The sequence below is a fragment of the Macaca nemestrina genome, chromosome 1 (assembly GCF_043159975.1).
Source record: "Macaca nemestrina isolate mMacNem1 chromosome 1, mMacNem.hap1, whole genome shotgun sequence".
In the NCBI taxonomy this organism is placed as follows: Eukaryota; Metazoa; Chordata; class Mammalia; order Primates; family Cercopithecidae; genus Macaca; species Macaca nemestrina.
Genome location: NC_092125.1, coordinates 141458061 through 141484543, shown reverse-complemented (window position 1 = coordinate 141484543; position 26483 = coordinate 141458061). Strand labels below are relative to the sequence as shown.

At 42.8% G+C, this 26483-nt stretch overlaps 1 protein-coding gene across 2 annotated transcripts in view; it reads right to left on the bottom strand.

Moving 5' to 3' along the window:
• Positions 1 to 26261, bottom strand: part of LOC105485380 (transforming growth factor beta receptor 3) — a 206646-nt gene extending 180385 nt beyond the window's left edge. The window contains exons 1-2 of one of the 2 annotated variants that reach the window (XM_011747676.3): positions 25982 to 26261; positions 2063 to 2232 (exon numbers count right to left, since the gene is read on the bottom strand). In XM_011747676.3, coding sequence (XP_011745978.1) covers positions 2063 to 2150 — 88 coding nt within the window. In that variant the 5' untranslated portion in view covers positions 2151 to 2232; positions 25982 to 26261. The remainder of the gene's footprint in view (positions 1 to 2062; positions 2233 to 25981) is intronic. The other variant, XM_011747675.3, reaches the window with a different exon arrangement.
• Between the last annotated feature and the right edge of the window lie 222 nt (positions 26262 to 26483).

Genomic DNA, 26483 nt, shown 5'->3' with positions numbered 1-26483 from the left:
GAACCCAGGAGACGGAGGTTGCAGTGAGCCAAGATTTTGCCACTGCACTGTAGCCTGGGTGACAGAGTGAGACTCTGTCTCAAAAAAAAAAATTTCCCTTCTTCTTCTTCATTCATTTGATCTACTATATTTTGCAAAAGGGAAACAACCAAAAAACTTCGACACCAAAAAGGCATCCGTACCTCTGTACTATTTATCAGTTGCCTCGTGCTCATAAATAGTACAGCCTACGTCAAGCCTACATCTCCAGGCAGAAGAATCTCTTAAACAAGGAGGCAGAGGTTGCAGTGAGCCGAGATGGCACCACTGCACTCCAGCCTGGGTGACAGACAGAGCGAGACTCTGTATCAAAAAAAAAAAAAAATCTGTAACTCTACTGTCCCTTCTACCTCGGCAAAGCTTTGAGTGTGTATTCAACTCAAATATATATACACTTGTGTGTATATTTTCCCAAAGGCTTGAAATAGGAAAAGGAAGATCTGAAGCAAAACTGATTCACTATCAAATTCATCAAGGCTGGACAGGGCCATCGAACTCACTCCTTTCCCATAAAGTGCCTTCTTCAGTTGTGTTTTTCAGTCTGACCCAGGCATCAATGAAGGCAGAAAGCCCAGCCTAAAACCCACAAGGTGAGACTAGATATCTTGTCATCAAAACAGCATATTTTCCATCAAGCCGCTTCTCTCCCTCTTTCTCTTTTTTTTTTTTTTTTTTTTTTTTTTTTGGCAGGGGGGCATTTCTACTACTTCTCAATGAGATTTTAAGTCAATTCCATTTATTCCATTGTAATAGAAAGGCTAAAAGGCAAATAGCACTTCAATAATGAGACAAAATGAAACTGCTGATAGACAAAAATAGAGAATGGGCAGTTCAAATTCATAAACTGGCATTCAAAAAACAATGACAACAAAAAAGGCCTAGCAACTTTCTTTCAAGATATTTATGGCCGGGGGAGGTGGCTCACACCTGTAATCCCAGCACTTTGGGAGGCTGAGGCAGGCAGATCATGAAGTCAGGAGATTGAGAACAGCCTGACTAACACGGTGAAACCTCATCTCTACTAAAAATACAAAAAATTAGCCAGGCATGGTGGCACATGCCTGTAGTCCCAGCTACTCAGGAGGCTGAGGCAGGAGAATCGCTTGAACCCGGGAGGCAGAGGTGGTGGGTGTCTGCAGTCCCAGCTACTTGGGAGGCTGAGGCACGAGAATTGCTTGAACCCAAGAGGAGGAGGTTGCAGTGAGCTGAGATCAGGCCACTGCACTCTAGCCTGGGCGACAGAACAAGATTCTGTCTCAAAAAAAAAAAAAAAAAAATTACATATTGAAATATGTGAAATAGGCAAAACTAAATACCTCCCAAGCAGCCTACATCAAGAGTGTCACCTCAATCTAGAAGATCTATTCATTTGCTAATAAAGGACAAAAATGCTTTCTTGAAATCCTTATTCAGGGACAAAAATGTAAATACAGGTCAGGCACGCACCTGTAATGCCAGCACACTAGGAGGCCAAGAAGAGAGGATAACTTGAGCTCAGGAGTTTGAAACCAGCCTGAGCAACATAGGGAGACAAAAATAAAACATTAGCGGGGCATGGTGGCACACACCTGTAGTCCCAACTAGTTAGGAGGCTAAGGTGGGAGGATCGCTTAAGCCCAGGAGGTCAAGCCTACAGTAAGCCATGATTATGCCTCTGCACTCCAGCCTGGGTAACAGAGTGAGACTTCATCTCAAAATATATATATATAAAAACAATCTATGCATGTAACAAAATTAGGTGGGATTATTCATTAGCGTATTTGTTCTCTTCCTTCCTCCACCAAGGTTAGCCAGGTATCTGCATCACTAACATGACAATGCCAGCACCAACCTAGTAAAATATAGCACAGACCAATGTATTATGTATCTACACAGTAGTCAAATATTTTATTTCCCTAAAGAACATAAATATTCAAGTTCTGCATGAACACCACATGGGCTAAATTCCTCTCAACTAAAGAGACTGGGACAAAATGTATCCAAAAATATATAACAAACATGCAATTTATATTATGCAACTTACCTGCAGTGGCTAAACAGGAACTCATCAGGGCAAAGATGGCGATCACATAATGGGAAGTCATTTTTATTTCTCCAAAAGTGTGTCTCATCCAGTCACTTCAGCCTGCTCAGAGCACAATCTTTGCAAATCAGAAGTAGTCTTAAAGTCCCTCCTTGCAATTTTCAAATTGCCTGTAAAACAAATTTCAATAAGCAAACTTAATGAAGAAACTTCACAAACGGACACTAAAGTTAAATGGAGAATTTCTGAAAAGCATAATATAAGAAATTTATCTTAAAAGATGCCAAATAGCACTCAAGCAAACTAGACTGAGGGCAGTGACTATCTAATAAAGATTTTTATTGCAAATACTTTTGCCAATGACATATTTGTTTTTGACTTTTGTTTTCTTTTTGAGATGGAGTCTTGCTCTGTTGCCCAGGCTGGAGTGCAGTGGCATGGTCTTGGCTCACTGCAACCTCCGTCTCCTGGGTTCAAGCGATTCTCCTGCCTCAGCCTCCCAAGTAGCTGGGATTACAGACATGAGCCGCCACACCTGGCTAATTTTTGTATTTTTAGTAGAGATGGGGTTTCACCATGTTGGCCAGGCTGGTCTTGAACTCCTGATGTTGTGATCCGCCCGCCTTGGCCTCCCAAAGTGCTGGGATTACAGGAGTGCGCCACCGCGCCTGGCCCTGTTTTGACATTTTAAATCTTTGGTTTTATAGAGAATTTTCAGGACTACAGAAGAAAATCAAGGTGCACCTGAAATATAACATCACCAGTTAAGTTGTGGTACCAAACTTATCAATGACACTTGATACATGCAACCCTAGTGCCAACAAGAAAACAAAACCAGCTCTGATTAGAGACTCAATCTAATGTTATAATAACAGAGTTATCACAAGGATCAAATTAAGTTGCACTGAGAAGCAATCTGAAAAAAATAAAGAAACGTAAAAAGGCAAGGTCCTTATTTCAACTGTTTGCCAACATTTTAACAGGAGAAAAGTCTTCCCTGTCTCTCAGCCCATCTGAGACTATCTGGTTACTGGACTCGAGGATCTAGAAGGTTCTTTCTAATCTTTTCCTATCCAGAGTCTTGAATGAGAGTTTTGTGGTGGCTTGCCTAACTTGAATATTCCTCACATGGCCCTAATGGTTACTGATTTAGACACTCCAAAGTATATTTTTCCAGCCCTCTATCCCTGAGCCTGGCACAACTCACAGAAGTTCAATTAACAAACATTTACTGAGCATTTACTATGCTCCAGGCATGGTTCCTTCTCATCAAGAATAAAAGTTATGGGTAAAAGTGCAAAGACCTTCCCTGATCTAGGTCCTGGAAAAGGCAGAATGGTGGAGTTTCCAGGCGCCATCTCACACACCTGGGGGTTGTGGCCTTATTATCTTCACTCGGGAAATATCACCCAACAGGAGCTGCCCGCTACCTTCAGAGACAAAGCCAATGTGGGTGCGTGAAGATACAGTACAAAAAAAATATTTTTAATGAGTTTGTAATTAAATGGTCTTAGTCTATTGCATCAATTGTCAAAGAGAAAGATATTTAAAATGGCTCTTTGCAATTGTAACATTGCCTATGAATAGGGTGACTGCAGGACAGGGGTGGGAGGGAGCGGAAGCCTTTTCACTGAATTCCCTTCTGGGTTTTGTATTAATAACATCTGCAAGTATTACCTATCCAGAAATGATAACAGTAAAGTTCCAATTTCAAAAAGAATTTCTTAGATATGTCTTAAAACTAAATTATTATATAGGCAGGAGGCACTATGGTTCAATCTTGATATATGTTAGTGATTAAAATCCTTGTATGAATAGTATATGCACTATGATAAAGATAAAAAATCTGCCTGGGTGTGAATCCACTCTGCCCCAATGGTAATGTTAGGCAACTAACATTTCATGAACTCTTCATGAATGAACATATCCTGTGGTAGGAAATGTATGGTAGGCTGTTGTGAGGATTCAGTTAGTTAATATACGTACACAATGCTTAGAACAATCCCTAGCACATAAAAACCAACCAAATAAATGTTAGCTATGATTACTGTACTGTATCGCTACTTGTCCATTCTCTTTGAGGTATTTATACCAATAAAGTGGAGAAATTAAGGTATAGTTATTTATGTAAGTCTTAGCTACTGTAAATCCAGTTCAAACTTTTGTTTAGTGAAAAACAAACATTACAACAGACAAAAGGAGATAAGCTAAAGAGTGGACTCACTAAAAGAACAAAATTACCAGTCAAGTTGAGGCATAAGTCATCAATGACACAGCTTGTCTCAAAAGCTGACTAAATTATAGAGGTAATTTGGGAGCCATTAAACTGACTTAATTATCTCTCAAAGTCCAACATTTCTGTCACCATAATTCCACATCAACTCTGATCACATGGAAATCTTCTCTGTTAACTTAAAAATTAAACCACCACAAAGAGTATCTGTGTCTATTTTTTTCCCTTCAAAATATTAGATTCCCTAAATTAGTGAACTGGTTTACAAGAACTATAGTGCCTCCTGCCTATGTAATAATTTTGATAAGGAAAAACCTCTCTGGAAGAATATGCTATGTCAGCAAATGTTAAAGACAACTTTTATAAAGCAAAACCCTGTAAGGAGATCTCAGAAGAAGATGACTTCCCAGAGGATTTTACGAAGCACATAAACTGTAAGCGGCACGAGGCTTGTGGGAATATTTAATGAGCTTGCGTCACCCTGCCTACAGCTGCAGTGGGTCTGAGGGTCTGTGCTGCGTTAATCCAGGGGTTTAAACCAGGTCTGAACGAACCTGTGGAAAAGAAAGGCAAATGGTTCCATTAAAAATATAGGCTGCAAATTGCTGACAAGAATATTGGGCAATTATTAAAATGCAGCAATTACGGATATAATAGAGCCAAGCTAAACAGTTTGATGCCCAAAGGCAAACCACAGCAAGTTTACACCGGATCTTAAAACATCTCTGAGGAAGTCCTGGACAAGCTGAAACTGCACACTGCTGTTTGTAACAAAAAGGGAGCTTTTCTTCTTTTAGCTTAAAATTCTCTCCATAATGTAACTTGTTCAAAAAGAAAATAAACTGCAGAAGGTTTTTGTCTAATCTCCCCAGTGTGGTGAAAGGCTCCCAAGGCAGAGGGGAAGCAAAAGGGAAGCGTGTCATTCTCATTCAGCTGAACTCCAGTTTTGGCCACAACTTGTACACCTCAGTGCCTTAACACCCAACTTAGGAATCAGTTTCCTAATTAGAATGCTGGATGGACTGAAGGCTTCCGAAAAGTTGCAGCTTTGATAAAACTAAGGAAATATAAACTCCTCTTTTCTTCTGTGAGGTTCTACCACACTGACTGTAAACACCAGGGACTCCCAATCCTGACTTTTTGACCTCAAAGAATCTCTGGACTTTATGAACTAAATGCTTTCTTTAGAAATACGGGTTCTGGCCAGGTGCAGTGGCTCATGCCTGTAATCCCAGCACTTTGGGAGGCCGAGCTGGGCAGATCACCTGAGGTCAGGAGTTCGAGACCAGCCTGGTCAACCTGGCAAAACTCTGGCGCAACTAAAAATACAAAAGTTAACCAGGCACGGTGGTGCGTGCTTGTAATCCCAGCTACTTGGGAGGCTGAGGCAGGAGAATCACTTGAACCCGGGAGACGGAGGTTGCAGTGAGCCGAGATCATGCCACTGCACTACAGCCTGGGCAACAGAGTGAGACTCCATCTCAAAAAAAAAAAAAAAGAAAGAAAGAAATATAGGTTCTGTCTATGGAGTAGCCATTCCTTTATTCCTTTACATTCTTAATAAACTTGCTTTCACTTAAAAAAAAAAAAAAAAACAGTAGAAATACCTAATGTAAATGATGAGTTAATGGGTTCAGCAAACCAACATGGCACATGTATACCTATGTAACAAACCTGCATATTGTACACATGTACCCTAGAACATAAAGTATTAAAAAAAAAAAAGTAGAAATATAAATAGGATACTCTGAGATCGTGAAAGAGCAATTTGGAATAATAGTCATTTTGCCCACATTTGAAAGCAACATGTTCCATTTAAAAGGTAGGTGAACTTTGATGAATTGATGAACACTTAGTATTCATCAATAACATAAGAAAATTCGGAGACTTAATGGGTTTTTTTTTAATAATAAAAAAATAAATAAATGCACTGCTAATTTCAGAGATCCCCTGGGTTTATTTCTGAGTCTATTAAGTGCACTGCCCCTCATGCCCTCATGACCCAAAAGAGTGCACAGGTAAAGACCAGGATTCGCTGAAAAAATCCCATCCAAATGAATCCTTAAAACCATCATGTTCTAAACCAATATTCAAAAGGATCTAGTTGGGTACAATATTTCCTAAGGTGAGGAGAGAAATCTTGCTGCATCTAAGAGAAAAACTGTGGCAAAATGAATGTCTGGCAATAGGCTAAGAGCCAGTAAGAAAAAATTAGTAGCTTCCCCTTAGATGGCTAACATGGCCTGGCTACATCCATGAGATGATTCAGAATCAGAACTAAACTAATCCCCATCTTCAAACAGATTTGGCACAAAGGGAGAAAAAGTCCTAGATTTGGATAAGAAATCTTTGGACTCACATCCAAGCACAATCAATATTCAATAAATATTACTACTATATGCCAGGCACTGTTCAAGATGCCAGGGATATACCAACGAAAAAAGACACCAAAAATCCTGCCCTCAGGGAGCTTATATCCTAGTAAAAATATCATTTACTACTTCACGCAAGACATTTAATTTCCTGAAGTTTCTCCTTTCAACAAATCTTTACTGCCTACTCTGCTAAGCAATGGCCAAAGAGACATGTTTTTTGCCCTTGTGGGCTTAAAAGCTGGTGAGATAAACAGACAATAATCACAAATATATAATTACACGATATAATCAGAGCTCTAAAGGAAAAGTATCCACAACTTGAGGATAAGTGAAGATTTAAAAAGTCAGGTGAGGAATGATATTGCAGGCAGAGGAAGCATTACAGGAGGGAGGAGAGCTGCAGAGCAAAAAGGGAAAGAGAAGAGGAATAAGTTCAAGGAGGGGTTTAAACAGGGAATGGCGTGATCAGATGGGATTATTAAAGATTTCCTTCACACTGTACAGAGAACAGACTGAAGTGAGGCCAGCGCGCCTGGACAATCAGTTGAGATTCTCACAGCATGTCAGACAAGAAAGGATGGAGGTTTAGATCAGAATGGAGCCTCAGTTTCCTCCTTCGTAAAGATTGTAACAGACGAAATTTACCTACATCACAGGGTTGTTGCAAGAATCAAATGAGACTGTGCACGTACAGTATTAAAACTATCATTTATCATTAGCAAGCTGTTTCTACCAAAGAGATTTATTATCCTGAGGTGTCAGATTAAAGTCCCAACATTCTGTGGCTGCCAGTGGCAGGAAAAGAAAGGAGGAAGATTACTCTGGAACTACCTGTACTGGTAGGCACAGGGGAGGCCATAGGCACGGGGGAGGCAGTAGGCACAGAGGGTACGAGGAAAGCAGAGAAGCCTGACTCCACTCTACCTGTTCTGTGCCGGCTGCCTTCAGAGGCGAGGTGGGCTGTCCCTCCAAAGCAGGACCACCCTCATTCCTGGCTGGGAGCATGATCAACAGATCTGGCCCCAGCAGCCTTGGTTTCCTTGGGGCTGAACTTCAGTCCGTCCTTAAAAGCCCTTCCATCTATCCCAAGCACAACACACCTCACTCCCAAGCAAAATACAGGAAAAAGGGAGGGTGGGTGTTGATACATTTCACAAAATTGGAAAAGACCATGTTTTATTCAAACTCACAAACCAGGATGGCTTTTTCACCCACCCTTGCCATACTCTAAGAACCACCTTTTCATATTTAAGATTTTTGGGTCCAAAGGTTTCTGTAGCTTTTCATTTATAAGGGTGTCTGCTTTTAAGCTACAATAAAGAACTATATTTGGGGGTTCAAACCCTAGCTTACCCAGCTGTGTTACATTGAACAAGTCATTTAGCCCCTACCACTCCCTCATCTGTAAAATGGTAGCAATATTTTGATTATAATATATGAGACAGAATATTAGGCATGGTACCTAAAACAATACATGGCCCACACAGTCTATTTTATTTTATTTTATTTTATTTTTTTTTTTTTTTTTTTTTGAGATGGAGTCTCACTCGGTCGCCTAGGCTGGAGTGCAATGGCGCAATCTCAGCTCACTGCAACCTCTGCCTTTGGGTTCAAGCAATTCTCTTGCCTCAGCCTCCCAAGTAGCTGGGATTACAGGCATGCACCACCTCGCCTGGCTAATTTTTGTATTTTTAGTAGAGACAGGGTTTCACCATGTTGGCCAGGCTGGTCTCAAACTCCTGACCTCAGGTGACCCACCTACCTCAGCCTCCCAATGTGCTAGGATTACAGGTGTGAGCCACTGCACCTGGCCCCACACAGTCTATTTTAAACAAATAATAGTCATTGGTACTTTTATGGTTAAAATATACCTAGACTTTCAAAAAGAAAATAAGCAAACTACTAGTAGCAAGGCAACAGAAAGTTGTTTATAGCAAATTTTGTATTATTTTGGAGATTAGACTTCATCACCTAGAATTTCAAAAATTCCCTCCATCACCAAAAAATAATGATTCCAAATTCCATACAAGGTACGAGTTCTAAAGATACTCATAATGTAGCAAACTGTTCAAATGGGGGTGAAGCCACTGCCTCAACATTTCCAGTATAAGTTACAGGGATCGGGCTGCAGGGTCCTTCTCGATTCTATCTGATGATTCCCAGTTAGCCGCAGGGGTTTGGCTGGGGGCTATGGAACTCAATCTGGCACTGCCACCAAACCAGCCAAGCTACCTAGAGTGAGGAATCAGCTGTCCTCAGAAAGGTTTAAATCATAAAGCTGTAATTATTCAAGCAAAATTCAGCATATCAGAATATTCTCAGGACAACAGTCATCCTCCCTCAGGCCCTAGCAAGCACGTGGCCATTGAAAAAAGCTTTCGATAGCCTGGACAACATAGTGAAAAGCTGTCTCTACAAAAAATTTAAAAGTGCGCCGGGTCTGGTGGTTTACAGCCCAGGCATGTGAAACACTAAGAATTAAAACTCTTCAACGGTTGCCCACTGCTGTCGAGATAAAGAGCAAAACTTCACATGGCCACCAACCATCGTCTAGTTAGTCCAAGCTCATCTTCTGCACGCTCCAGCCACACTAGTGTCAATTCAGTCCCACAAAAGGGCCAAGTCCTCACCTTCCAAAAGTGATGTTCACTATATCAGAACTCAACATCCCTCCATGGTCCCTAGGATGGTCACTTTCTAATATCTTCAGGTCTCAGCATAAGCCTTACTTCTTTAAGAAAGCCTCCTCTGATTCCCTTGGACCAAGTTAAACTTGGACACCTAGAACGCAGTACAATCCAACCCTCCAACCCTTCAGGTTGTAATTATTATGTAATTATTTCCTTCCAGGTACGGCTTTCCCACTGTCTTAATTCCAGCAAGGCAGATCATAGTCTACCTACACTTGGCTGACAGTGGGCATCTAATGAAGGTACCACAGTGGACTACAGGTATAAAAAACTACTGTGTATACTACAATAAAAATAGTACAGGCCAGGAGCTGTAGCTCACACCTGCAATCCCAGCACTTTGTTAGGCCAAGGTGGGCAGATAACTTGAGGTCAGGAGTTCCAGACCAACCTGACCAACATGGTGAAATCACATCTCTACAAGAAATACAAAAATTAGCTGGGTGTAGTGGCACATGCCTGTAATCTCAGCTATTCGGGAGGCTGAAGCAGGAGAACCACTTAAACTCGGCAGGTAGAGGTTACAGTGAGCTGAGATCATGCCACTGTATTCCAGCCTGGGCAACAGAGCAAGACTCTGTCTCAAAGAGAAAAAGAAAACTGCCAGGCGCGGTGGCTCACGCCTGTAATCCCAGCACTTTGGGAGACCGAGATGGGCGGATCACAAGGTCAGGAGATCGAGACCATCCTGGCTAACACGGTGAAACCCCATCTCTACTAAAAATACAAAATATTAGCCGGGCGCTGTGGCGGGCGCCTGTAGTTCCAGCTACTCAGGAGGCTGAGGCAGGAGAATGGCGTGAACCCGGGAGGCGGAGCTTGCAGTGAGCCGAGATAGCGCCACTGCACTCCGGCTTGGGCGACAAAGCAAGACTGTCTCAAAAAAAAAAAAGAAAAAAGAAAAAAAAAAGAAAACAGAAAAAATAGTACAGCAGGATAAGTTATTAGAACATTTCTCGATAACAAATAAGAGTTGTGCACAAGAACCTCAGGCATCCTCAAAGGAAAAGGAGGCAGGAGTGCAACCATCAGCATGTTTTACCAGCTCAGACCTTCTGGGTCCTACTTCCTTCATCTCTAATATGAAGAAATTAAATAAGAAAATCTTCTATTCTATATCATACTATAATTGTCATTACATGGACTAATAATCCTGAATCCCTTCTAGAAAATGAGACTTCAAACACACTTGTAGAAATCTGAAATGCATAATTATGTAAAGGCTAGCAGGAATAACTTCACAAAACGGGAAAGTGTTATCCAAGAAAAATATTCAACTTGACAACATAAGAATAAATAGAATATTAATACTACATTAGCTATTTTAATATATAACTTATGTAAATAAAAATTATTTAAATGCAGTATCTTCCCAACAATGTAAGCACACATAAAACCTGAATTTTGTCAGATCTGCCCATTGTTTCACAATCTGCCATTTTTATGCTATTTCTCAAAGTCTAAGAACTCTACTGATGGTCCTCACCTCATTCTAAAAGGGACTTCTGATTAATCCCATCCTACTGTGAACATTCTGTCACTTAACATTTTGTGTATAATTCGTTCCACATTATCTTCTAGTCAGAGCCAACTTGGAATGCTAGAAATAGGTAGTATCTACTCCGACCCTTTAATTTTACAGATTAGCAAACCAAAAATTAGAAAGGCTCAACAACTGGCCCAGCTTTACACAGCTACTTAGTTGCAAAGCCAAGACTTGTCCACATGCTGCTTTGTAATTATTCTGTGGTTGATCAAGTGTCTATACTTTATTCCCCTTCCTGTCAGAAGCTGACATCTCTGCTTTCTTCTGAACCCACATAATGTCTCAGCTATCACCTATTGAACACCTATCATGTATATCACAATTTCTCATTTAATCCTATCAACAACCCAAGGAGAGAGATGCCCTTTACTCCATTTTGTAGTGAGAAAAGTGAGGCTTCAAGATGCTAAGCAAGGCTGGGTACAGTGGCTCACACCTATAATCCCAGCACTTTGGGAGGCAGAGGCCAAAGGCTCACTTGAAGCCAGGAGTTCACAAGCAGCCTGGGAAACATAGAAAAAATAAAAATAATTTGAATATCATGAGTTTCTCAAAAAAAAATACAAATAAATACAATCACAAATATTAGCCAGGCATGGTGGCGCATGCTTATATTCCTAGCTACTTGGAAGGCTGAGGCAGGGGGATCACTTGAGCCCAGATGTTTAAGGCTGCAAGGGAGCTACAATGGCACCACTGCACTCCAGCCTAGGCAACAGAGAGAGTGGGACTCTGCTCTGTCACAAAAAAAAAAAAAAAAAAAAAAAAAAAAAAACAACAAAAAAAAAAAACCATGCTAAGCAACCCGAAGTCACCAGCTTATAAATCCTGGCACCAGGACTTAAGTCCAGGTCTGTGTAATTCCACGCCCATGCTCTTAACCACTACAAACAGGGAATCCTCCAGAAACAGCTGACTTACCAAAAAAAAATAGGGACTGTGCCTATTACTAAGCCACTGTAGATATCAACCAGGCCCTGCATGGACTCTCACTTTCTGGTGGTGGGTAGTCTGACGAGATCTGACACAAGGGACAAATTATTTTGTTCTGAAACCAGGGTGGCAGGCCTTGATCAGCAGTTTTAGTTGACTTCATTCATTCACTCAACAAACATTTATTAGCACCTACCCTGTCTTGGGCACTGTTCAGGGAGGTGGGCACATAGCAGCAAATTAAACACACCCTGTTTTCACACAGTTTACCTTCTAAAGGTAGGGACAGACAGACAACAAACAAATAATATGTCAAGGCCTGATAAGACCTAGGAAAGGAAAATAAAGCAGGTTAAGGAGAGAGAGTGATGACAGGAGGGATGCTATTTTAGACAGGGTGGTCAAAGAGGGCCTCCCAGACAAGGTAACATTTAAGCACAGAGGTAAGAGACAAAGCTACAACAAAATCTAAAGGAAAAACCTCCCAGGCAGTGGGAATAGCGAATGCAAAGGTCCTGAGGTAAGAGCATGCTTGGTTTGTCCTAGAAGCAGACTACAGTATAGCATAGTGGAAAGTGTGGGGCTCCCACAGCCTACCTGAGTTCAAATCCCCCACCTGACTTTTCTAAGCAATATAATTTTGGGCAACTTACTTAAAGTTCCACGCCTGATCTGTAAAGTAGAGATAATGATTCTATCTCCTTCATGGGGTTGTTATGATGATTAAATTAATAAATAAAGCAGTTACTCCCTAGTATGTTGTTAGAAATTCAGGAAATGGTAGCTATGATTATTTTTAACTACTCACTGATAACTCAGTTCCATTCCAGACAATTTATTTTCAATGTGGTAGCTTTGAATCCCAGGGTGAATGACACTGCAGGCTTTGTACATGGCCAATAGCTTCCTCCTAAGCCTTTGACTTTCTTGGCTGGGCTTCCTATCCCTGTAGGAACCATGCCGATGTTATCTCAATAAGAGCAGGAGGCAAATTCCTCTAACTTTACTATTACACTAATACAAATTATGTACTCCATTCCACATAATCCCTACCCACAAGAGTCTGACACTTCTTCAGAGCTGAATTTATTACCCCATGGATTTAAGGTATTGGTTTCACAAGACGGGGTCCTGCCAATCCTGACTTCCCACTAGCACCACCAGCAGAAGCAAGCAGAAATTTCAGTGACAACCCCTTATCTTGAGAAGGGTTAAAACTTCACTTCAAAAGATGGTAATTTAATTTTAAATAATCCATTCTCCATTGTCCTTTTTGCCTAAAATTAAGATTTGTTTTCAAAGAAATTAGAATATCAAAGCAAAACTCCTCAAGAGTCATCTGGCCTAAAAGTCTCAAGACAGAACATAGCCCCCAAGCAAGGCAGCTCTGGACGGGACTGTGTGACCAGACAAGGGGATGGGCACAGAAACAAGGCAAGATGTCAGGGCTGCAAGGAAATTCTGCCCTGTTTCCCCCTGCCCTCTTCCCTAGCTCTTTTCTTTAATGTTGTGTTTGCTTTTCATCTTTGTAGCCTGCTAGGTTAAAGGGCAAACCACAGGCAGAGAGAAACCTCAGCAAGCCCATGCCTGTTAGACATAAAATGGGAGTCTTCCCAAACCACTTGTAAGGATGGGGGGACCCACGGGTGCTGCTTCGAGTCAGACAATGAAAAAGAGGTCAGTGTTCTAGTCCAACGAGTCTTAAATGAGGTTTTTTAAAAATCAGATTCTCCTTCCCCGAGATCTGATGGTTTTCTCTTTTTTTGAGGGGGTGGTGGGAGAGGGGGATAGGGTTTCACTCTGTCACTCAGGCTGGTGTGCAGGGGCTTGATCATAGCTCACTGCAGCCTCAAACTCCTTGGCTCAAGCTATTCTCCCACCTCAACTACAGTCCCTGTAAGCAGGGACTCTGTTTCCCAGGCTGCAGTGCAGTGGCACTATCTCAGATCACTGCAACCTCCGCCTCCCAGGTTCAAGCAATTCTCCTGCCTCTGCCTCCCGAGTAGCTGGGATTACAGGTGCCTGCCACCAAGCCCAGCTAATTTTTGTATTTTTTTAGTAAAGGCGGGTTTTTACCATGCTGGCCAGGCTGGTCTCAAACTCCTGTCCTCAGTCTCCAAAAGTGTTGGGATTACAGGCCTGAGCCACCATGCCTGGCCCAATTTTCCCTTTTTAATGCCCTGAGTGCACCTATAACTGGGGCTATAAGAAATCCATAAAATGGACTGGGCGCTGTGGCTCATGCCTGTAATCCTAGCACTTTGGGAGACCAAGGCAGGAGAATCACTTGAGATCAGGAGTTCAAGACCAGCCTGGCCAACATGGTGAAACTCCGTCTCTACCAAAAATACAAAAAAAAATTAGCTGGGCATGGTGGCATGTGCCTGTAATCCCAGCTACTTGGGAGGCTGAGGCAGGAGAATGGCTTGAACCCAAGGAGGTAGAGGTTGCAGTGCGCCAAGATTGTGCCACTGCACTCCAGCCTGGGTGACAGAGTGAGACCCTGCCCCCCCCCAAAAAAAAAGTCATAAAATGATGCTTCTCATTCATTTATTAATTTAATAATGTTTATCAAGTGCCTGCTTCATGCCAGGACTGTTCCAGGTGTGGGTATTCAACAGAGAACAAAACATAAAAATCCCTGCCCTGATGGAGTGTTCATTCTAGCTAGAGGAAACAGACTATAAACAAGATACATAATTATATATTACATACAGACCAATGCTAAGAAAACAAAGCAGAAAAGGGAGAGACAAAGTATGTGTGTGAGGTTTTGGTTTGTCTGTTTTGAATAAGAACCTAACAAAAGCGAATTCTGTACCTATTTGGGGAAAAACATTCCAAGCAAAGGAAACAGCACGTGCAAAGGCCCTGAGACAGAGCGTATCTGGCGTGCTCACGGGCCAACAATCAGGCGTGGCTGCTGGAGCAGAGTGAGCAGCCTAGAGAGCACAAGAGGGAAGTCAACTGGGTCACCAGCATGAGAGTGGTGGGCTCGTTGTGCAGGGCTTTACAGATCACTGTGAGAATTTTGGCTTTTATTCTGAGAAAGGCAAGAATAAACAGTAGAGTGTTTTTTGTTTTGTTTTGTTTTGAGACGGAGTCTGGCTCTGTCACCAGGCTGGAGTGCAGGTGCAATCTCAGCTCACTGCAACCTCCACCTCCTGGGTTCAAGCGATTCTCCTGCCTCAGCCTCCCGAGTAGCTGGGATTACAGGCACGTGCCACCATGCCAGGCTAATTTTTTGTATTTTTAGTAGAGATGGGGTTTCACCATGCTGGCCAGGCTGGTCTCAAACTCCTGACTTTGTGGTCCGCCTGCCTCAGCCTCCCAAAGTGCTGGGATTACAGGCGTGAGCCACTGCTCCCAGCCTAGAGTGTCTTAAGCAAGGGAATGAAGGAATCTGACTTAGGGTTTATCACAATCGTTCTGGCTATTGGGTGGGAACCAGGCTGCAGAAGGGCAGGGAGGGGAACACCGTTCTCTGGTTGTTCTCATCTTTAGAGAAACTTAAGGAAGATTATTCTAAGCCCCACTCTAACCCTAAACTCTATGATTCTGAGTTGATTTCCTGTGTCTTTTCTATAGCTATAATTTATATCAACTGTAAGCCTGATCTTTCCCCAAAGTCATAACTGAAGTGGGCTGAAATGAAGAATTCCATTTTTCAATATATCTATAAACCAGGCCCATGCTACACACCTAGGATACCAAGATGGTAAGACTCGATCCTGCTCTAGGGAATCTGCCGAAGGAAGAAAAAAACATTCTCATGAGTCAGCAAGAGAAGCACCTGCCAGGAGGAGCCACATGAAGCCCCACCAGAGGAGCTGGCAGCAGTGAGAGCCTGGAAGAGTAAGCAAGAACCCCCACAGAGAAGAAGGGACATGGGAAATACAGAAGGTGACACTGTGGAGACTATGGACCACAGAGAAGTAATATGGTGGCTTTTGGACTGTAATAGAAAAACCTACAGAAAAACCAGATGGCACTGTCTGAGAGGCTGTTGGAAATATGGGTGTGAAAAAACTGGGAGCTGTTGATATTGAAGCACAGAAATATGAGCAACTCAATGTAGACTGAAAAGACAAGAAAAAGAAAAGAGGAAGGGAGGGAAGGAGAGGGGAGGAAAGGAAAATGGAACCTTGGAAAATGTCAACCCATAGGGATCAAGCATTCAAAAGGAAGACTGGGCCGGGCACTGTGGCTCACGTCTGTAATCCCAGCATTTTGGGAGGCTGAGGCAGGTAGAGCACCTGAGGTCAGGAGTTCAAGACCAGCCTGGCCAACATGGCGAAACCTTGTCTCTACTAACAATACAAAAAGTAGCTGGGCGTGGTGATGCACGCCTGTAATCCCAGCTACTCGGGGGGTGGGAGTATGCAGCTGAGGCAGGAGAATTGCTTGAACCCGTGAGGCAGAGATTGCAGTGAGCCAAGGTCGTGCCAATGCACTCCAGCCTGGGCAACAGAGTGAGACTCCATCTCAAAAAAAAAAAAAAAAAAGGAACGAAATGGAAGACTGAAGAGACATCTGGAACATAAGAGGAAAACCAGGAGAACTCATTTCAGGGAAACCAAGAAAAAAAAATGGGGGAAAAAGGAAAGTAAAGCAGCAAATGCAACTTTGCACTCTGCACTTCGCACCTCTTCTAACACCTCATGGGGGTGTGGTGGGCGTGGGAGCCAGCAGCAGGCAGGAGAGTAAATGGGAGGTGAGAAGAAAAGCACCAAGAGCTAAAACACATTAGCCTCAGTGACAAGACTAAGAGTTATCAAAGATTATGTAGCATCAGGAAAGTCTTATTCAACACTCTGTGGAGGTGTAAGGTATGAGAAACAGGAACTAAGACCTGCCGGGGGTGATCTTCTGGCGGTGGAAAGGAGATTTCTTAGTTAACACCTAGGTCTCACAGGACCACTAATCCTGAAACTAGCAGTAGGCATCCGGAAAGGCTAGTTGGCTTCTGACAAGTGCTGAGGACAATAGATTCACCCACACATCATCCAAATGCTAGGCTTCGCACCTCCATACCTTTTCTCACACTAACATCCCTAATTTTCTCCTCCAGCAGAATAATGCTAGGCAGCAGGGACTACATTTCAGTTCAAAGCATGGTAAAAAAAAAAAATCACATAACAAAAACCATAGCACCACTACCAGGCATGATGCTGTGAGCCCATAACCTGGGACCATTTAGGCAGGAAAAGGCTTTACCAAAAACAAGCTGGGTCCCGGAACACTGGACCCAAACCCCTTCATGTCAGCAAAAACTGCCTAAATGTTCTTCTGTTTGCTCTCTGAGAAACGAAAAGAAGCCGAAGGAGGAAAAAGCCTTTAATCCTAAAATTATTCTTAATTTCCAATACAGAGCATTTGAGAAAAATCTGAAAGCCAACAGAAAAACTAGCAGATTCTTTAAAATGTGTGTCTACAGTCCTTTCTCCTTTACCCTCTACAAAAAAAGCAATCCAACTCCCAAATGATCATTTTTCTTGGCTTAATTTCACTATTTTTTGTGATACATAATTGGAAACAGACTACTTTTTCCTGGCTTTAGAGAACAGGATCTTCAGGGTTACAAGAGTTGCCAACTACAGAACCTCAACCTTAGCAAAATTTCTTTTGCAAACATCTTACCTATCTACCTACTTGAAATATATATTAACTCCAAAGAAAACACTTAAATCCCTTATTATTATGCAAAAGTGGATTTTCTCCCAACAAATTAGACACTCCCCTCCTTTTCCTAGCCTCCCTACCCATTGAAATCCTGCTCTGTGTTCAGCTATCTCCCACCCAAACATGACCAAAAGCCCTCACCAGCATGGTATCTAGATGGGATGCCTTTTGGAAGCATTTTCTTTTTTCTTCATATTTTCTTTTTTTTTCTTTTTGGTGGGGACAAGGACAAGGTCTCACTGTGTCACCCAGGCTGGAGTGCAGTAGTATGACCAAGACTCACTGCAGCCTTGAACCTCCTGGCTCAAGCAATCCTCCTGCCTCAGCCTTCTGAGAAGCTACAAGCGCACACCACCACGCCTGGCTAATTTTTAATTGACATTTTCAGGAATTTAGAAGAATTGGTTCTACAGGAAAGCTCCTTATTTAGCCCACACAGTGAATGAAATTAAAACCTGGAACATCTTAGAGAACAACCACTCTAACAATGAAATAAAGATGCCACAAATTGAAAAAAGATATAAATATGGAAAAATGTGAAATGCAACTAGTAGGTCATCCTTCCCCTAGCTCCTGTGTCAAAAAAACATGATACATCCAATGGCTGTACAGCTATTGTAATGAATAATGAGTATGACAGCTTAAAAGCTCAAAGACAAGTGTCTTTACAAAATGGGTTGTTGGCCTAAGTGTTTTTTTTCAGGATTCAGATGATTTATCACGAATACATACCAAGTAACAATCTCTCTAAAGTCTCGAAAATAAGAAAATGAATAGGAATGTCTATTCAGAAAGGTTTTGGCAAAAAGATAGACCAGCAATAGGAAACATGCCCATTTAGATCAGAAACTTCTCCCACACACATAGGGAAGACCTTATACTGCAATGATGCAAAATGTATGTAATGAGTCAATGGTGCTTTCCCTCAAAGTTAAATTTAATTTGCCAGCCAACTGCACAAAATCTAAATTAACAAAATGAGATACTTATTCTTTATGGGGAGTCAGAAGAGTTTTGTTTTAAAGAAAAAACCATAAAAGAGATAACTCACAGTAACACAGTGAGTATCTTACAAAAGTACTCAGGGTACCACATGAACACAAGGCTTTGTGATTAGAATCTAAGTTTTTCACCTCAAATAACCTTCCAAGAAAGAAAAGGAAAAAAAAAAGCCACATTATGCTCCAGCAATTATCACACAGTTAGTTAATTATAAAATGAAATTTCCAAATAGTCTCCAGAGTATTTTTGCATCCAAGGACCAATATCACACTGTCAAAACAATAAATCACTAAAAATGCTAACAAAACGAATACTCCCAAAAGGGACCCTTTTCACTTGCCAGATGGATTTAAGTATTCGTCAAGTTTCCATTAGCAAAATAGTATGATACAAATTTAAAAAGAAATCCGGAGTCCTACTAGACCCTCCACCTGGCCCATGTGATGTTCTCACCTATGAAAGGTAGTGAGTCATGCCTGTGAAACTGCAGACCTTCGCCCAAGGCAATCTGATCCACAGGAAAGCTCAAGGACTAGTATCTGTAAAGACTGTTTTCTAAAGATCATTTTTCAAGGACTAATCAACTTAAATGTGTTTTTACAAATGATCCATCAGCAATTTTACACAAAAAACCTGACCTTCGGCATATACCAGAGAAATGAATTATATGCCTGGAAGGACAGAAAAGCAGGTGTTTCATCCTCCTGCAAACAGCACCCAACTCCAAAGGCCCCTTTCACTAAGAGTCCAATGTCCAGAGAGTATACGCTTCTTTATAACCATTTTTTTAAGTAACGATAGAGCTAACATTTCAGACTTAATTCTAAATTATTATCTTGGCAACAGTGTAACATTAAAGTCGGCTTGTGGGCGTGGTGGCTCACACCTGTAAACCCTGCACCTTGGGAGGTCGAGGCAGGGCAGATCACTTGAGGCCAGAAGTTTGAGACCAGCCTGGACAACATGGCAAAACCCTGTCTCTACTAAAAATACAAAAATTAGCCAGAGGGGTGGCCCCCGCCTGTAATCCCAGTTACTTGGGAGGCTGAGGCACAATAATCGCTTGAACACAGGAAGCAGAGCTTGCAGTGAGCCAAGATCACACCACTGCGCTCCAGCCTCAGCGACAGAGCAAGACTCTGTCAAAAAAAAAAAAAAAAAAAAAAAAACCATTAAAATCTAAGTCTAAAAATCAACTTTGCCAGGCTCTACATATAACTAAATCCTCTTCCCAGGCTGGAAGAAGATTTCAACATAACAGAAACACCAGCACAAAAACCAGACATTAAGCTCCCTGTCCTGCCCCCCTCCACACCAAAAAAATTATCTTCAGCAGGGCACATTAGGATGGCCTGAAGGCATCATTCTGGGGCTCTTGTTCCAGACCTTCTGTTTTAAATATGGTCTCTATCCCTCATAAGCAGTTGTCAGCCTATTAAGTCTTCATCTTTGGCCTGAAAAACTGAAGAATAAAAAATGAAGAATAAGTTCCAAATGAGAGTAGCTTCATGCAGAATTTATATTAATGTTGTTTCAAAAACACATTTTGGTTGAGAGAGCAAGACATCAAAATCATTATTCAAGAGGGGAGGAAGAATGCTTGGAAATTTGTGCTGATTCTTAAGCAAGGACTTTGCAAGCAGAGAAAATAAAGCTCAATGTCAGTTAACAAACAAATGTACTATTTCAAAAGATATAAAATAAGAAATCTAGAAATGGACAGAGCCCAGGAAATGAACCCAGATCCTTCTTGTAAGTCCCTTCCAAGCTGTGTTGATTTATTTCAGCTTGACTAGAAACTGAACAAATTAGCAACAGCTTGTGTTTTATGAAATGCTGCAAAGAAACAATGCTATCATTCCAAGTGTTACTCTGAAGATGTAGAACCACAGAAATTACTGCTACGGCTGTTGGTACACTTAATTTTCTTCCTACAGAAATGCCCTCACTCAATCTGCTGAAGGCTCACTGTTATGTGTTAAAGGTTAGCTTTTCATATAACCTAGATTCACTGTTAAATTCCAAATTGTTTATATTCCTAGTGGCAATACAAGATTGCTTTTACATTAAAGGTCCCTAAAAACATTTATCTAACTCAAGTTATGCAAATTTCAAAAAGTTAACATTTTTAAAATTTACAATTGTTTTAAATAAGTTTAAAAATATAAGAAAAATGCTCCAGTAGACTGATGGAAATGGCAATAAAATCACTTTTAAATAACTGTTAAGACTGCAAAAGAAGACTGTCCTTTAGTAGCTAATAAATCTGACAGCCAGGAGCAGTGGCTCATGCCTGTAATCCCAACAATTTGAGAAGATGAGGCAGGAGGATCACTTGAGCCCAGGAGTTCGAGACCAGCCTGGGCAACACAGTGAGACTCTGTCTCAAAATATACATATATAAAATATATTATACATATTTTTAGATTATATATTAGATTTTATATATGTAAGATTTTACATATATTTATATATATTTTTATATGAATAAGTATATAAATAAAAATAAAAAATAAATCTGACAATTACAATTTTTAACCAACAGCAATGAAAGCACCACAAAAAATACATTTCAAAATGAATTATCAAGAACAGGGGTAATTCAAAATGACCACAGAGCAGAATCATCCAGGCAAAATATTTCAGCAAAGTTACTACTTACACAGCCACTGTCTAAGCTCTAACTGTTCTGTCTATTAATCTTAAAATGTAAAGTCAGGTCCTTTCACAGATTTTTGAACCCAGGAAATTGGTCATCACTTATATACTGAAGAAGTCAGCAGTGATCACCTTCTTAAAACTCAAAGGACAGTTGAGTTCCCTGGGCTCTTAGGCTCCGATTCTGCCCTCAGAAAAACAAGCACTCACCTGACTTTCACAAGTCACAACCAAGTTTGCATGCAAGAGAGAAAAATTAATTCCTCTGAGTCTTAAAAAGAAGGGAAAAAAGAAAAAAAAAAAGAATGGAGCAACACTTTCCTTCAAGCAAACGAAAGGCTTTCTGTAAGAAACCCCTAAGCAACCTGAAGGCATTTTGGCCCCCCCGCTGTCAGAGCACTGAATAAGGACAATTAATTTGCCAAGCTCCAAGACCAGGAACCATAAGCCTAGTAGGGAGTAGGAGGTTATAAGTGTTTGTTGAATTACTTGAGTAAACTAGAGCAAAGCATAGAAGACTAAATGAGATCCTAAATAAATGCTACTCTGTAGTGTAAGTGCAATGCTAAGATTTAAAAAGAAGGGACTAGACTAATTTTGAAAGTTATTTTAAAATAGGATCCATGGGACCCTAACGTGGTAAATGTAATAAAGGTAAATCAATACTACATAATACAGGGCCGGGCACAGTGGCTCACACCTATAATCCCAGCACTTTGGGAGGCCGGGGCGGGTGGATCATGAGGTCAGGAAATCAAGACCATCCTGGCTAACACGGTGAAACCCCATCTCTACTAAAAATACAAGAAATGAGCTGGGCGTGGTGGCAGGTGCCTGTAGTCCCAGCTACTCCAGAGGCTGAGGCAGGAGAATGGCGTGAACCCAGGAGGCAGAGGTTGCAGTGAGCCAAGATTGCTCCACTGCACTCCAGCCTGGGTGACACAGTGAGACTCTGTCTCAAAAAAAAAAAAAAAAAAAACCTACATAATACGCAAGAAACAAGAAAGGAAACTGGCCTACAAAACTACAGACAAAACTTAAAAACCTTTTTTTTTTTTTTTGAGACAGAGCCTCGCTGTCTCCCAGGCTGGAATGCAGTGGCACGATCTCAGCTCACTGAAACCTCCACCTCCTGGGCTCAAGGGATCCTCCCACCTCAGCCTCTGGAGTAGCTGGGATTACAGGTGTGCACCACCACACTCAGCAAATTTTGTATTTTCTGTAGAGACTGGGTTTCGCCATGTTGGCCAGGCTGGTCTCAAACTCCTGACCTCAAGTGATCCACCTGCCTCGGCCTCCCAACATGCTGGGATTACAGGCATGAGTCACCGCACTCAGCCAAAAACTTTTTTTTAAAAGTCAAGTTTGAGGCCGGGCGCGGTGGCTCAAGCCTGTAATCCCAGCACTTTGGGAGGCCGAGACGGGCGGATCACGAGGTCGGGAGATCGAGACCATCCTGGCTAACACGGTGAAACCCCGTCTCTACTAAAAAAATACAAAAAACTAGCCGGGCGAGGTGGCGGGCGCCTGTAGTCCCAGCTACTCGGGAGGCTGAGGCAGGAGAATGGCGTGAACCCGGGAGGCGGAGCTTGCAGTGAGCTGAGATCCGGCCACTGCACTCCAGCCTGGGCGACAGAGCGAGACTCTGTCTCAAAAAAAAAAAAAAAAAAAAAAAAAAAGTCAAGTTTGATTTTCCAAGCATATTTATTCTTATTGTTTATATTTACAGGTATGAGTATTCATAGACACATCACACCTATACTAGTATCAAATATGATACATCTGAACTATTACTATACTTGAACATTAACATAAGCCTCTGAGGAATGCACAGCAATAGAACTGCTGTTATTTAGGATTACTGATCCCCTATTGTCTTGCACTTAGAAGATGTTAATGAAAGATGATGACAGGATTGTGAACACACCAACCTCCCTGAGAACAAATTCATTATATCCAGTTTTCTACAAAAGACAAATGAGGATCATTACAAAGCATTCACAACAAATTCCTTTGGATTTCCAGTTCTACTAGATAAGTTGAAATATTATTCAAACTACACAAAATTAGTTTACATTCAAACTTCACTTTTTAAAGAGATGGGGTCTCACTATATTGCCCAGGCTGGTCTCGAACTCCTTGGCTCAAGTGATCCTCCTACCTCAGCCTCCCAAAGTGTTGGAATTACAGGTGTGAGCCACTGTGCCTGGCCTAAACACCATTTACGGAAACAAATTGAAAAAAAACTGTATGTGTGTTTATTATCTGTCCAGCCACCATGGCGTTCTTGACATATATTCAACACACAGGCCCTGTCCTCAAGGTCATTCTTAATCAGTTCAAATTAAATCTAGTCCTCCATTATAAACTCCAAAAGCAACTTGGTTATTTTGCTAGATATTTTGCCCTCCCTTTTCAAAATATATGTTTAATACTCTAAAAACGGGTTTATGCGCCTTACAGATATCAACAGTGTGTTATGCTCCCCCTATTGACTAATATTCAAAATAACAATGAACTCCCCAGGGGTTGCCTTTGAAGTGCTGGGGTTCAAAAGTATGTTGGTGATTTTTTATATTTAAAAACATGAGCTGAATCAACAGTTGTTAGGCAAAGCTGCCATGTAACGGTCAGATTCCATCAAAACAGGAAAAATTAAAGTTGACAAATGACAAACCGAAGGGCCAAAAAAAAAAAAAAAAAAAAAGCTTAAGCCTTGAAACACTAAACAATGCAGAAATAAAGCCAAAAGCAAAGAACAGCAAGAAACAGAGCAACATCCTTTAACTGACACAATGGCATGAAATCAATTTCATGTTAATAGCCCTTAAGGGGGTAAGAATTATTTCCCTGCCTCCTGTGCCAACCCCAAGCTGTTTCCTAAGGAAGCCAAGTAATGGTGATCAACAATGTCTGGAGAATTAATAAAAGAAATTAAGAATAAAAATCCATGTTGGCCAGGCGTGGTGGCTGACGCCTGTAATCCCAGCACTTTGGGAGGCCAAGGTGGGTGGATCACGAGGTCAAGAGATCGAGACCATCCTGGCCAACATGGTGAAACGCCATCTCTACTAAAAATACAAAAGTTAGCCAGGCGTGGTAGTGCGCGCCTGCAGTCCCAGCTACTCGAGAGGCAGAGCCAGAAAAATCTCTTGAACCCGGGAGGTGGAGGTTGCAGTAAGCCGAGATCGCACCACTGCACTGCAGCCTGGGGACAGAGCGAGACTGTCACACACACACACACAAAATCCATGTTAATTAATATAAGTCAGAGTTCTATTCATAATTATTTGGGGCCAGTGTTAGAGGAACTTTAATTCAGCACCCTCATAAGTATGTAAAATCACCTAAATTCATCACAGATACCTTATGTGTGTTTCAAGAGATATGCGTTCAGCTCAAATAGAAAGCTGAAAGATGGGAGAAGATGCATGGGGCTATGCACACAAATCTATGTACACACAAATCGGCCTGCACTTGCCGCTCTCGAGGGAGAAAGCTAGCTTTGGAGTCAGAACTAACAGAAAATTGTGTATGATCTTGGACAAGTAACTTAACCTCTAGTGTCTTATCTGTAAAATAAGGTTATTAATAGTGCTTTTCCCACAGAGATGCTGTGAGGATTAAGTGCACACAGTATGGGCTTACTAAACGTTAGCTGCTATTATCATCCAAAAGAAACAACTGAGTTCACACTGAAATCACTGTTTGCAGTCTGAGTACCATTTAGGAAGAAGAAATGGTCTTGACGTGTTTTTACTACCTGTGGAGACTTCTCCCAAACCGCTCATTTCTTCGGAAGGACGTAAAACTCAGAATACGCCCGGTTCCCCAGCACAGCCTGTCACTCCTACTATCCTCTGCCCTCGCTGCTCCTATCCTGCCACCACAGGGCTAACGGCAAGCAGCGCTAACCTCCGTGCAGTGCTTAATTACTCTGTGCCAGGCACTGTTGTAGCACCTTACACACATTAAATCATTCGATGCTCACAGCAACTTTACGGGGCAAGTACTACTATCCCCACTTCACAGCTAGGGAAATTGAACGGTTTTCTTCTTCCAGCTTTTTGTGAGGACACCAAATCCACTAAGTTCTACTTTGCCAAGGTAATTCATGCTTGACACGTCCGCTCTTGACACTATGCGATTCTGCAAAGCGGGGCAAATGCCCTAATAAGATCAAGTCTGCAAGCAGATTCTTCTAGCGACAGTCCAAGATTTCCAAGTTTATCCTAACCAAATGAATACAGAAGAGAGCCTTCAAAATAAACCGGGGCGCATTCTCTGCGTTGGGGGGCCGAGTTGCAGCTTGCGGCGCAGCCCGCAAGGCACCCTGAGGGCGCGGTCCGCGGGGAACGCAAACCGCGTCCGTGCACTAGTCGGGAGCCACAGCCTGGGCCATGGCAATTGACTGCGAACCCACAACAAACCATTCCCACCGACGCTGTCACGCGTCCGGAGGGAAGTGGCCGCCGCGCCCCGCAGGGGTCACAAGGACCCGCGGAGAGGAAGAGTGAGGGCGGGCGTGGAGAATTCCTCCCCAGCACTGCGCATCGTCCGGAGCACTGCCTGCCCGTGCGGCCGCTCCCCACGCACCGCTGGCCACCGGTGCCCGCTCCCCGGAGCGTAAACACTCCCCCACCAGCGCCGCCCTCCCAAGCGCGGAGGTCCCAGAAGCTGGAGCGACCCTGGCCGGGAAGTAGGCACTGGCAGCCCGCGCCGCGCGGACGGGCACCGCGCAGCCTGCAGACCCCACAGCCCGGGCGGGCTGCAGCGCCGCGGGGCTGGGCCGGCACGTACCTCAGAGGCGGTGTGTCCAGCGGAGATCCACCCGCGGCAAGTTGGAGGAAAGCGGCGGAAAGTTTCCCCGCCCAGCGCTCGGCGGCGGCGAGCTCGGGCAGCTGCTGCGCCGCGGCACAACTACGCCATCCGGACCCGCTGGGGACTCTCACCTCCTGCAGGGAGCTCCGGGAATCGCGCAGGGAAAGTGGCCGGGGCGCGAGAGCCGCCGACTGCCCTCCTTCACTCACTGGGAAGAGGAAAGTGCCGCTCGGCGTCCCCGAAACCCTCGATTACCCCCATCAGGCCGACCCGGCGCACTCGCCCTCCCTCGCACACACGCGGGCGGGGACGGGCAGGACGCCACAGCAATCAGCGCGCGGGGGGAAGGGCGCTCCTCCGCCGGCCCCACCGGGGGCTCTCGGCCGCCCAGAAACTCCTCCTCCCGCCTCCCGCCTCCTTTCTCCTCCCCCTTTGCCTCCGCGGCTGATGGATGAGCCCCGAGTGCTGCTCGAGCCTGTGT